Source organism: Erpetoichthys calabaricus, chromosome 7, assembly GCF_900747795.2.
Source record: "Erpetoichthys calabaricus chromosome 7, fErpCal1.3, whole genome shotgun sequence".
NCBI lineage: Eukaryota > Metazoa > Chordata > Cladistia > Polypteriformes > Polypteridae > Erpetoichthys > Erpetoichthys calabaricus.
Window position 1 is genome coordinate 128,966,847 of NC_041400.2, and position 13,034 is coordinate 128,979,880.

Consider the following 13,034-nt stretch of genomic DNA (forward strand, 5'->3'; position numbering starts at 1 on the left):
ATTCACTCGCACCAACTCATCAGAGCCTTTGTTTTGCAAATGTGTCAGTCAGCACAAGCAGCCTGCTATCCCATCCCTCGCAGAGGCAGCTAAAGCCAGACACAAAATTCTCACAGCTGAAGTCTCTTTATCTAGGAGTTAAGTGTCTGGAATTGTATAGGGTAAATGATATATTGTTATTTGGAATACATTTCATGTGTGTTCCATTTTTACAACGATCTGTGTAAATGTAGGATGATAGGAAATGCAAGGCAAGAAATGTTGAATATACAACTAAAACAAACTATTTTCATGTTATAGTAATAATTTCAAAATGTTGATATGAAGTGTATAATGAGTGAAGACTGAAGTCCAAATACCAAATAAACACCTTCACAAAATGTAGAACAAAACAAGTGGACTTTTATTCAAGAATACAACTGGAAAAAAAAATAGTTCAATTTACATATTATGGTCCATGTGTAAAAACTGAAGCTTAAATATTAGTTGATACAAAGTAGACATGTCCGCTTACCTGGTGCAGAGGTAAGAACTGCTGCCTCATAATCAAGAGGTTGTGGGCTCGATCTAGGGTCCTCCCTGCATTTACCGTTTTGAGTAGTGAGCTGCTATTATTATATGATAAAAACATACATTTCATTTGAGTCTTAACACCCGGTACCCGACAGGAGTTCTTACATCTGCACCTGGTAAGAGGACATGTCTACTTTGTGTCGAATGGATATTTGTGCTTCGGTTTTTACACATTGACAGTAACATGTAAATGTTCTTGAATAAAAGCGCCCTTGTTTTGTTATACCATTTTTGAATGTGTTTATTTCATATCTGGATGTCTTCATTCAATAAACTGAGAATTCTGTATCTTTAATTACATCCTTTTTTTTGCCACAACCCCGTAAATCTGGTAAAGCATCCTTAAAAGTTAGGCAGAATTTCTGTTCAATTACAGGCAGTTTGATGCATAACAATAATTACAATGAATGGACTAATCAACAAAAGCAAAACATTTTAATTGGATGATTTTTGTTTGTCACTTTTTGTAACTTGTTCAAAAGCATGACATTTTTGCATTTGATTTGATATAATACACAAACCTTCAACCTAGGAAAAGTTTTAATATACTTCACGCTGAAAATCCTAAATTAAAAAGTGTAATGAAAACATTTCTAATTTGGCTTAAAACTTTTCAGAACAATATATATCAGAACTATTATTAACATGTCTCCTGGGTACCAGGGTTTCTCATACTGAGGTTAAATCAGACTCCCTGGCCAAAAATGACATATCCGCCTTGTTGTTGAATATCTGTACTAAAAATACTGGTTTACAAAAATCCAAGGTATTAATAATAATAATAATAATAATAATACATTTTATTTGGAGCGCCTTTCAAACAACTCAAGGTCACTGTACAATCAGGTTAAAAAAATAAACATTCAATGACTAGAAAATTTAAAATCCAAATAAAACATCAGATAAAACACCAATAAATATTACAGTGAATAAGCAATTTTGAACAGATAAGTTTTAAGATTAGCCTGAAATTGGTGAAGGGTAGTCATATTCCTAAGATAAGCAGGTAATGAGTTCCATAAGGAAGGTGCCGATCTGCTAAATGCTCGATATCCCATCGTAACAAGATGTGCTGGTGGATTATTTAAGTTGATGGAAGAAGAGGATCTGAGCATACGAGAGGGTTTAATGACTTGTAGGAGCTGTGAGAGATATGTGGGGGCAAGAACGGGTGCAGAATAACGGGTGTAATGTGATCAGAATAGGGTGTTTTAGTAATTATACGAGCAGCCGAATTTTGAACAAGTTGAAGTTTATGTAGTAACTTTTGGGGCAGACCAAAGAGAAGTGAGTTGCAATAGTCCAGGCGGGAGGTGACCAAACTATTGACTAAAATGGCAGTAGAGTGATTTGACAAAAATGGACGCAAGCGATTAATGTTTCGCAGGTGAAAGTAAGCTGCTCGAGTAACAGAACTGATGTGAGACTGAAAAGACAATGTGCTGTCCAAAATTACACCAAGGCTTTTTATCTGATCTGTACAGGTAACAGATGTGTTGTCTATTAATACTGAGATCTTTGATGCCTTCGCTATTGCAGATTTCGTGCCCATAAGAAGCACCTCAGTTTTATTAGAGTTCAACTGCAAGAAGTTAGAAGATAACCAAGACTTGATCTCAGCAAGGCAATCAGTAAGTGAGGATGGTGGAAGCGATGCAGATGGTGAAGTTAAAATATATAACTGGGTGTCATCTGCGTAACAATGAAAGTTTATCTTCCATTTATGAAAAATGACACCCAAAGGAAGCAGATAAATGATAAACAGCAGGGGGCCAAGGACAGAACCCTGAGGAACCCCAGATACTACAGGAGTGGGAGTGGAGGTACATGTATCCAGCTGAATGAAAGAAAGAATTAAAGAAGAATTTCATCTCTATGTGCAATAAAAATAAAAAAGAAGATTCATAACGGTGTTCATTCCATTATCAAGATTAAATAGATTATATAGAAACTTAAACAGTAAACATGCCTGTTTCAATAGTTAGAGAGGAGCATAGGTATTTCAATAACCACTTTGGAAATTTAAAAACCGCACTTCACTGCAGGATCCCAACATGTTGTTTCTCAGTTGTTACCTTCATTATTGTAACCCAGAAATTCACAGGAGAGTTTATTTTTTGTAAGATGTTAACATGTAGTTATCGACTTTATTTATAGGGATAGTACATTTTCATGATCTTACTTTATTTCCCTATATTCAATTTTAAAATGCTTTAAGTATTATTAGCACAGTGTCATTAAGTCCATAAGTGAATGCTACACTAAAAGCAATGGCTCTTCAATTTTATCATCTGCACCAGAGCAAACTCCGTATAAAAATATGGAAAAAATTAAAAGGGACTATTTTGCAAGAAAAAGTTATGATAAATACAAATTATTCTAAAAATATTAACATGTAAATTAAACACTGCTAGGTGTCCTCCTTACATACTACTGAATATGTCTGAAAAAGACAAGTCCATAGTATATAAATTTTAATTAAAAGAAAGAATAACTCCTTGATTATGAAACTGGCTAAAACAAAAACATCCAGAAAAAGGAATTTAGAAGAACTGAAGCAAGTCCCTCAATCTAAGCTATTTTCATTTTCAATCTGAAATCTATGTAATTTGAAAGAAGTGTGAAGGATACTCTAGCACTGCACTAGAACCAAGTGGCACAATTTAACTATACTTCTTCCTTTAGGGAGAAAAAAGATCTATTAGTTTTATGAAGGGGCATCGATGCACAGATGAATCACTGGTGAGTAAAATCTGCAGGAAAGTTCAAAGTGCTTTGTACATTCCACTAAGGCCAACATGCAATATGCATGTCTCTGCTGCTTCCATTTGAAGCTTTTCTCAATGGCAGCTGACAAATTTCAATGTAGAGGGTCACACCAAGTAGTGGTACTTGACACTAAACCCTTGTCCCAAACTCCTTTTCTGGCATAAGAACCAAGAGTGTGCCAGGAAAATGTAAAGCAAAAGTTTAAATACAATGATTTCAAAAGTTATCACTATATTAAAGATCGTAATTCTATTAATTCAGCATTGGACTTCAGCTATTGTTAGCTAGGTACTAGCTCCTAACAGCTAATTACAAATATATAAACAAACAAAGCTGTGTTACCTGGCTTCACCAAGGAAGTTTCACAAGATAATGGCCATCAGTTATAGTGCCGACGGTTAACACTAGAATTACCAAAGTGTACGAAAAATCGGCCCACCTTAAATCCATTCGCACCTCTCCATCAGCGTATTTTGTCTTATAAATGTGTCGACCAACACAAGCAGCAAGCAGGCTACTACACTCCTCTAAAAAATGCTTCAAGACTACCTTCACATTGCTCCCTTCCTTGCACTTGCTTTGTCCGGTGGTGCTTTGCATACTTAAAAGCCAAACAGCCCTATTGATTTTTGATTGTTTGCTTTTTTCTCTCTCTCTGACATTCTCTGCTCCTGACGCGCACTCCTTTGAAGAGGATGATATGTTTGCATTCTTTTAATTGTGAGACGGAACTGTCATCTCTGTCTTGTCAAGGAGGACGTTTAAACTTTTGAAAAAGAGACAAATGTTTGTTTGCAGTTTTTGAATAAAGTTCCTGTCTCTCTACAACCTCCTGTGTTTCTGTGCAAATCTGTGACCCAAGAATGACAATATAAAAATAACCATATAAACGTATGGTTTCTACTTCGCGGATTTTCATCTTTCGCGGGGGGTTCTGGAACGCAACCTCCACGATCGAGGAGGGATTTATATATATATATATATATATATATATATATATATAGCTCAAAAAAATTAAAGGAACACCTTTTAATCAGAGTATAGCATCAAGTCAATGAAACTTCTGGGATATTGACCTGGTCAGTTACGTAGCAGAGGGGATTGTTAATCAGTTTCAGCTGCTTTGGTGTTAATGAAATTAACAGGTGCTCTAGAGGGACAACAATGAGACAACCCCCAAAACAGGAATGGTTTAACAGGTGGAGGCCTCCAACATTTTTTTCTCCTCATCTTTTCTGACTGTTTATTTCACTAGTTTTGCATTTGGCTATGGTCAGTGTCACTATTGGTATCATGAGGTGATACCTGGACCCTACAGAGGTTGCACAGGTAGTTCAATTTTTCCAGGATGGCACATCAATACATGCCATTTGCTGTGTCTCCCAGCACAGTCTGAAGGGCAAGGAGGAGATTCCAGGAGACAGGCAGTTACTCTAGGAGAGCTGGACAGGGCCGTAGAAGCCCCTTAACCCATCAGCAGGACCGATGTCTTCTCCTTTGGGAAAGGAGGAACAGAATGAGCATTGCCAGAGCCCTACAAAATGACCTCCAGCCAGCGACTGCTGTGAATGTCTGACCAAACAATGAGAAACAGACTTCATGAGGGTGGCCTGAGGACCCGAAGTCCTCTACTGGGCCCTGTGCTCACTGCCTGGCACCGTGGAGCTCGATTGACATTTGCCATAGAATACCAGAATTGGCAGGTCCACCACTGGCACCCTGTAATTTTCACAGATGAGAGCAGGTTCATGCTGAGCACATATGACAGACATGAAAGGGTCTGGAGAAGCAGTGGAGAACGTTATGCTGCCTGTAAAATCATTCAGCATGGCCGGTTTGGTGTTGGGTCAGTAATGGTCGAGGGAGGCATATCCATGGAGGGACACACAAATCCTCTACAGGTGAGAAAACGGCACCTTGAATGCCCTTAGGTATCGGGATGAAATCCTTGGACCCATTGTCAGACCCTATGCTGGTGCAGTGGGTCCTGGGTTCCTTCTGGTGAACGACAATGCCTGGCCTCATATGGCGTGAGTATGCAGGCAGTTCCTGGAAGATGAAGGAATTGATACCATTGACTGGCCCCCACACTCGCCTGACCTAAATCCAATAAAACACCTCTGGGACATTATGTTTCGCTCCAACCAACGCTACCAGGTTGCACCTTACACTGTCCAGGAGCTCAGTGATGCCCTGGTCCAGATCTGGGAGGAGATCCCCCAGGACACCATCCGTCGTCTCATTAGGAGCAGGCCCCGATGTTGTCAGGCATTCATACAAGCACGTGGGGGCCATACAAACTACCGAGTTCGATTTTGAGTTGCTGCAATGAAACTTCGGCAAAATGGACTAGCTTGCCGCATCACTTTTCACTTTGATTCTCAGGGTGTCTTTGAATTCAGCCCTCTGTAGGTTGATAATTTTCATTTCCATCAAACGATGTGGCATCTTTTTGTTCCTAACACATTACCCAGTCCATATCAATATAGATATCCAACATGTTTTTTTTTATATTGAGATCTGATGAGTTTTCAAAGAGTTCCTTTAATTTTTTGAGCAGTTTATATATCTGTCTATATCTATCTATTATATAAAAAAATCTTGGGACGAGGCGAGACCTGTTCAAAGAGAAGAGACGTGACTTTCCCGCGAGACGAGACTTTGTGCCAAGAGATTTAACCAAGCCCAGGGCCAGAAATAAAAGACAAAGTAGATGACAAAGTAGAACGTCGTAAAGAATTCAAAAATGTTGGCGCAATACACATGCAGAGCAGGTTAGAGATAATGAAAGTAGGAAAATTTTAAAGTCTCAGAAAAATGACAGTAAAGATTGCATTAGCGCAAACAAATGTAAATTACTCAGTGAAATAATGGAACAGCGAAAAGAGACTGAATATATTGTTCGGATTTAAACTAGGTCGGAGACTTGTAGATTGCCTAATTCGTGTTGCCAGGAGGGAACAGTTCTGTTTTTCAATTAAAAGAATAGAAAATCTTCATCTTCATAGGGGCGCACCTCAGGAGTGGGACCCCCAAGAGGAGCAGAGGATTTTTGGGAAAGAAGAGAGACAAGGCAGTGAGACAAAAGGACAGCTGCTGTACAGGCTTTTAAATGTTCGAAGCGCTGCACGAGATGCAGATCATGCTGCACGGCAGCAGCAGCAAGTCAGCAGCTGATCAAGCAAACAGGAGGTGTATAAAAAAAACGTTGTTTCCCATTGTATCACCATTTAAGAGGGGTTTTCAGAGGAGCGACCGCGTCTCCTTGGGAAGCGTTCAGCCCCCCTCTTCACAACGCGAGCGGCAGAGACACGAAGTGGCTGGTGCGTAGCGCAGGCCATTGGGGAGGGAGGTTGGCGAGTGAAACCGAAACCCCCTAGTATATGTATATGTATATGTCTATGTGTGTGTGTATCATTAATTCAAAAATCAACATAATTCACAATGTTTTAAGATACAGAATTGCATGGACCAGGATTTAAATCCAGAATTCTCTATATATCTATATCTATACATACACACAGACACAAATAGTTGCAAAGCTAGAATACTTCTTGAAATTTAAAGCCTTGCATATGTTTGCACTTAATTTATGAATAATATTTAAATCATTAACCAGTTACATTATTGTCTACATATGACAAAAAATATTCTCAAGTCACTTAAACTAACTCAGGGTCCTGGCAGTGAATCAAATTAACTTATCTAACAGCACAGTGATAAATATTAATTATAAACTTGACAAAATCAACTCTTCAGAATGTATGCCAAACAGATACCTTCACTCCATCTCCGATGTTCCACTGCTGTTGCCGTAAAAAAAAAAAAAAACATGACACAAAGTAAAAACACTGATATTGAGACAATATACCAAAATAATACAAAACACTTTATAATGCAACCATTTTATGTACTAAAAATACATATGTACCTGTAATGTTTTTAATGATTGAGACTGTAGTCCTGAATGCTGTGTGCTGATCAGCTGATTTCCAGGGTTTACTGCCTGTACTCCTATCACAGGTTTAATATCTGTCCTGCCCCCAATTGTTACAACTTTGTACTGCTGGGGCTGTACCTTTGAGTCCACTGTAGCACCTTGGATTTGAGCACCTTTTGGCGATTGAGTGAGTTGACTGGTACCTGGCAGAGTCAGCACAATCAGTTTTTGGCCTTCTTGTTTGATCACCTGGGCAGTGCTGGATTTAAGATCTGATGTAGAGTGTGACATCTTATTCAGAATGAGCTGGCTGGCTGAAGTAACAACCACAGGACTGCTGACCTTCTGTAGCCCCACACTTCCACTTGTTTGAATAGCAATAGGTTTACTAACAGGTGATTTAATCCTAGTCATATGTGTAGTGTTTGCGTTAGACAATAAAAGTGAACTCCCACTGACAGTTGTAGGACTGCTCACCAAGACTGCATCAGATGAATTGTTGCTTATGGCCAAGTTCTTCTGAGACACAGCAGAACTAATGGTAACTATTTCTGGTAGCTCTGTTTCCATTGGGATCTCATCAACAAGCTGCGAGTCACGCACAGTAATGGCAGCATCCACCTGATCATCTTCAACTAGCACAATGGCCTCAGTATCCATGATCTCTTCAGGAAGAAGGCTATTTACTTCTGCTGGCACCACCTCCATTTTTGTTCACTGTCACTTGCTCCTCAAGTGTCAGCCACTAGAAGAAGAAAAAGGCAATTATGACTGGCTGCATCAATTCAAAAAACCAACATAATATACAATGTTTTCAGATTTAGAATTGCATGGACCAGGATTTAAATCCAGAATTCTGTAGGTATGAAGTAGCATTGATGATTACTGCACCAACCCACCACCCATTCATTTTAAACTTAAAATTTTTAGAAAGAATATTTCAATTTAAAAATATCTTATTTATTTCAATGTCTTCATTTTTCTACATTGGCCAAAAACTCAGAAGTACAATATGTGTAAATTTGGGATGGACAAAATCAAAATTATAGTAATATTGTGTGGTAATGAAGTTAAAAAAAATAAGTACCAATATCCAGACCAATGTCAACATTACTTACAATATTTTGACATACAATGCACTGATTCTGCCCCCAAAGCAAGGGTGAAGGAGGCTGCTGGAGCAGATGCACTGATTGCAGGTCTCTGTGGGGCTATTGGTAATGCATTTAATATAGCACTGTAATAACCTCTGCCAATTAAACCAAAATTTGCTGGCTGGTGTTTAATGTCTGTGTCACAGGAATACCTCCAAAGCAGTAAGTTTGCCTTTGACAGGACTTGTTTTATGTTTAAATGTGTTTGCAAGTTTTCCATTCATTTTTAGAACAGTTGTAAACCTTTTTTTCAAAATTAATAAAGCAAGAAAAAATTACACCACATCAACCAGTCTTATCACCCAGACCTACTTAGAGACTTAAAGCTAATAACATTTTAACATGTAGGACACCCTTTTTTTTTTTTTGAACCACTAAATTAAACTCTTACATGTTTCTCCACAGCAAAATGTCCAAGATGGAAAAAGCAAATGTTCTGGCATGACTTTTCTTTTTAAGCTCATAAAGCATTTGGAAAGAACTGAAGCTGCACTGGGATTTTATGCTTAAACTTTGCTGGATTTCTTTTTTTTATTAAAATGCAAAATTGTCTTGATCCCACACAGAAATTAAAGCTGTAGAAAATAGGCTCTCAGCCTGAGATACGTGTGGTACTGGTGGTATGTAAAGAATTGCTATGTCGTTCTCGCGGTAACACAAAAAAAGCAACACAGAGAGAAAGAGAGAGTAATCCACTGTTTAAGAGAAAGGAGCTGTAGGTACACCTCAAAAAGCACTTCCAGGGCTTGAATTTCACAATTGGGTTGCAGGTGCCTATTTAAAAATCCAAATAGTTTAACTTAATAAAGTGGGGAATCCTGCTTTCAACACAAAAAATGCTTTTATTATTGCCTCTTTTATGACATTACATAGTTAGTTGTGAAATAACAATACACGATTAGTGCATGCTTTGAGAGACGTGAATGCTGACACCAATCAACTGTCAGTTGAGTAAGTTTAATGTGTGGCATGATCATTTGCATTTTAATAGAATGCCATACACAGCCACAATAAAAACAGAAGTCTGCGTTTATTCTCAGATTGTTATGAACATGGCTACAGCTGTGCATTTTCTGAACAGAAAATCCAGTTCAAAGGAATATGGTGTCTATTCAGGCTGCACTGGGCAAAAGACATGACCCAACCTTTGACATTGTTCCAAAATAAAATTGATTTAGTGATCCCAAATTTCTACATTAGCCAGACATGTATTAATGTTTTTAAGGACAAAACAAATCTCTCCAGTAATGAGCATGTTACTTTAACGGAAGTGCATAATCTCAGAGAAGCAGAATTAGTGGGGCTAGACGCTACTGATAAGATATACTTAATCATTAAAATAAATCTGCAAACATAAAATTTGTAACGTTCATTGTTGCTGTTACTTTTAACAATGGTCTCCGTCTTCAACCCTCTTGATATCAACATCATTGTTAAGTTAGACTTATTAACAAGATTTGCATCTATATACATTATTGGCAAATATACAACTGTTATGAAGAAGCGCATTGTGCAAGAAATAAAACTTTTCTAAATAAAATGCATGCACTTTTGCACAAATACTGCTTTTTTTAGAACCCCCAATTTGACATCAAAATTGAACAAGCAATTGATTTTGCAAAGTAATTGTACATTGCCACCCTAAATTTAATACATTGTTATATTTGAGAAATTCTGTACATCAAGAGTCACTGTGCCTCAGTTTATATTAGAAATTATGAGACAATGAATCTTCTAGTCTCTAAGAGCAAAAAGCAACATTGCAGGGATAAAGAAAATTGACTGGTTTTAAAGAATAGAATTGTCAGTAATCAATGGCAATTTCGCCAAAGTTTCTTAAGTGTGTTACAAGTAGGTAGACAGTGCAAAGAAAATTTTTTTTTAAATATTTTCATATGTACATTTTTATGCACATAAAATCACATCTTTATGAAATGGTGTATTTTCAAAAGTCACGTGCGTAGAAAGTCCACTATTACTTTCAGCTAATTACCTTGACCGAAAAAAATGTATATATGTTTTTGCTAGGATAATCAATTAGACAGAAATGTAATAGCTATTCAGGCTATGCTATTGGCAGCAAGTGCTTGTATTATCAAAGTTGCACTATTGTAGTCATCTACTTCAGTGTTTCTCAACCATGTGGTTTATAACCCACCTTAGCGTTGCTGGCTAATACTGGTGGGCCACAAGTTGATGTTTTTCAGAATGGTAGTGGGTCGTGGCACGTCACTACTCTGATGATCACCCTCAATTCGCCAAGGGGATTCTGTTTTTGAGCACTGTGATCCAAGGACAAACCCATACCTCCAAAAGCATTCAACTATTTACCCTTTGGTGGGTCATGAAAACACTTAAATGGAACAAACTGACCCCAGAAAGTTTGAGAAACACTGATCTACTTCTATAGTTAAAGGTGCACCATTCTAGGGTCGGTATCACAGATTAAACATTTAATAAAAACATCAAACTAAAAATAGATGAGTTTTTGTGTGTGGAACAGGATTAATGGGCCTCTCAGCATGGATGAACAAGCTGAGTTCTTCATATAGTAACAGCAGGGGCGATACTGTATCTTGTCTGTCTGACTTTGCCTGGTGAATAAGAAAAATGACCATAAACTTGTGTCTGCAAGCATTAATGGAAAAAAAATCTATGTCCCAGTGATCTCCAAAATTTTGAAGATATTGCACACAAAGAACCTCTTCGTTTTAAAATAGAGAGCAACAGCCCATTTTCCTGGTACCATTAAAAGGCTTAAACATTCCTCTACTCTAAATGGGAACTCTACTGCCTGGGTAACAGAAGTAAAAAAAAACATCCTATGACAGTTTGGCATGATCATCACATACAGTCTTGAAACAATGAGGAAAAGTGTACTGCTCAATGCAAGGTACACTGTATATAAAAACATGTCACAGAAGCAAAAGGTTAACCGACTACTGTCCCTAAACAGATAGTTTATGTAAACAAGTGAAGATCACCACGTGAGACTTTAAAAGATTAATGGCAGTACAGAATGACAGGCATAAAGAAACAAAGTTCAGACTTCTTCCCATTGTCTCACTGAAATCTCAGAATTGCATCTGTACACTCAAAGATATAGCAATGCCTACAGATTTCCAAAACTGGACACATCTTAATTATCATTACTACTATTATGGTTCCTAGGTTAATATTGTGCACAACATCTTAATCAGGAAGACAGCCAGCAAATGCATTAGAGCTTCTATTAATTCTTTAGGTTTACATTACTTAAGTTGAAAGTTGTAATGTGTGTGTGTGTGTGTGTGTGTGTGTGTGTGTGTGTGTGTGTGTGTGTGTGTGTGTGTGTGTGTGTGTTGGAGAGGTAAATATTTTAAATTTACAATTCCTTTTTTCCTCATACTGAATATGAAAACTAAACTTGTGAATTTAAAATCTTGTAAGTTGCAGCTCACATACTATATTGTGAGAAAGAGGGGTCCTTTCATCGGATTGGCTGGCCCTATACTGTTTCAGCCATGGAATGGCCAAATGGGGGAGGCAGCTTGATGGATGAGGTCCCCAGGAGTCTAAAATTATCCAAATCTTATTATGTGATATCATCTACTGTTAAATTCTGCTCCATATTTCTAAAAAGTTTTTAATTTTTTATCAAGGATTTGTTCTGTTCTGTGTATTGTATTGACCCCAATCTTTTGACACCCACTGCACACCCAACCTACCTGGAAAGGGGTCTCTCTTTGAACTGCCTTTCCCAAGGTTTCTTCCATTTTTCCCTACTAGGGTTTTTTTGGAGTTTTTCCTTGTCTTCTTAGAGTCAAGGCTGGGGGGCTGTCAAAAGGCAGGGCCTGTTAAAGCCCATTGCGGCACTTCCTGTGTGATTTTGGGCTACAGTAATCCCTCGCTATATCGTGCTTCGACTTTCGCGGCTTCACTCTATCGCGGATTTTATATGTAAGCATATTTAAATATATATCGCGGATTTTTGCTGGTTCGCGGATTTCTGCGGACAATGGGTCTTTTAATTTCTGGTTCATGCTTCCTCAGTTGGTTTGCCCAGTTGATTTCATACAAGGGACGCTATTGGCAGATGGCTGAGAAGCTACCCAATCAGAGCATGTATTACGTATTAAATAAAGCTCCTCAAATATATTGTGAGCACAGGGGCTGTTCGCACCCCTAGAAGATACGGCCACTCCTCAAAAAACACTGAAAGATTACCTTCACATTGCTCTCTTCCTTGCTGGGCTTAAATGTGGCTGTTTTGTCAAGCAATATGCTTCCTGCATGGTGCTTCGCATACTTAAAAGCTCGAACGGCACATATTGATTTTTGTTTGTTTTTCTCTGTCTCTCTCTCTCTCACTCTCTCTGACATTCTGTGCTCCTGACGGAGGGGGTGTGAGCAGGGGGGGCTGTTCGCACCACTAGACAATACGGATGCTCCTCTAAAAAAATGCTGAAAGGCTACCTTTACATTGCTCCCTTCCCAGCAGCTGCGCATACTTAAAAGCCAAAAAGCCCTATTGATTTCTGATTGTTTGCTTTTTTCTCTCTCTCTCTCTGACATTATCTGCTCCTGACGCGCACTCCTTTGAAGAGGAAGATATGTTT

At 38.2% G+C, this 13,034-nt stretch overlaps 1 protein-coding gene across 4 annotated transcripts in view; it reads right to left on the reverse strand.

Moving 5' to 3' along the window:
* lin54 (lin-54 DREAM MuvB core complex component) overlaps positions 1-13,034 on the reverse strand; it is a 100,234-nt gene that overhangs the window by 60,210 nt on the left and 26,990 nt on the right. For 3 of the 4 annotated variants that reach the window (XM_028805364.2, XM_028805362.2, XM_028805363.2), the window contains exons 2-3: positions 7,274-8,027; positions 7,122-7,148 (exon numbers count right to left, since the gene is read on the reverse strand). In XM_028805364.2, the coding sequence (XP_028661197.1) occupies positions 7,122-7,148; positions 7,274-7,990 (744 nt within the window). In that variant the 5' untranslated portion in view covers positions 7,991-8,027. The remainder of the gene's footprint in view (positions 1-7,121; positions 7,149-7,273; positions 8,028-13,034) is intronic. The other variant, XM_028805365.2, reaches the window with a different exon arrangement.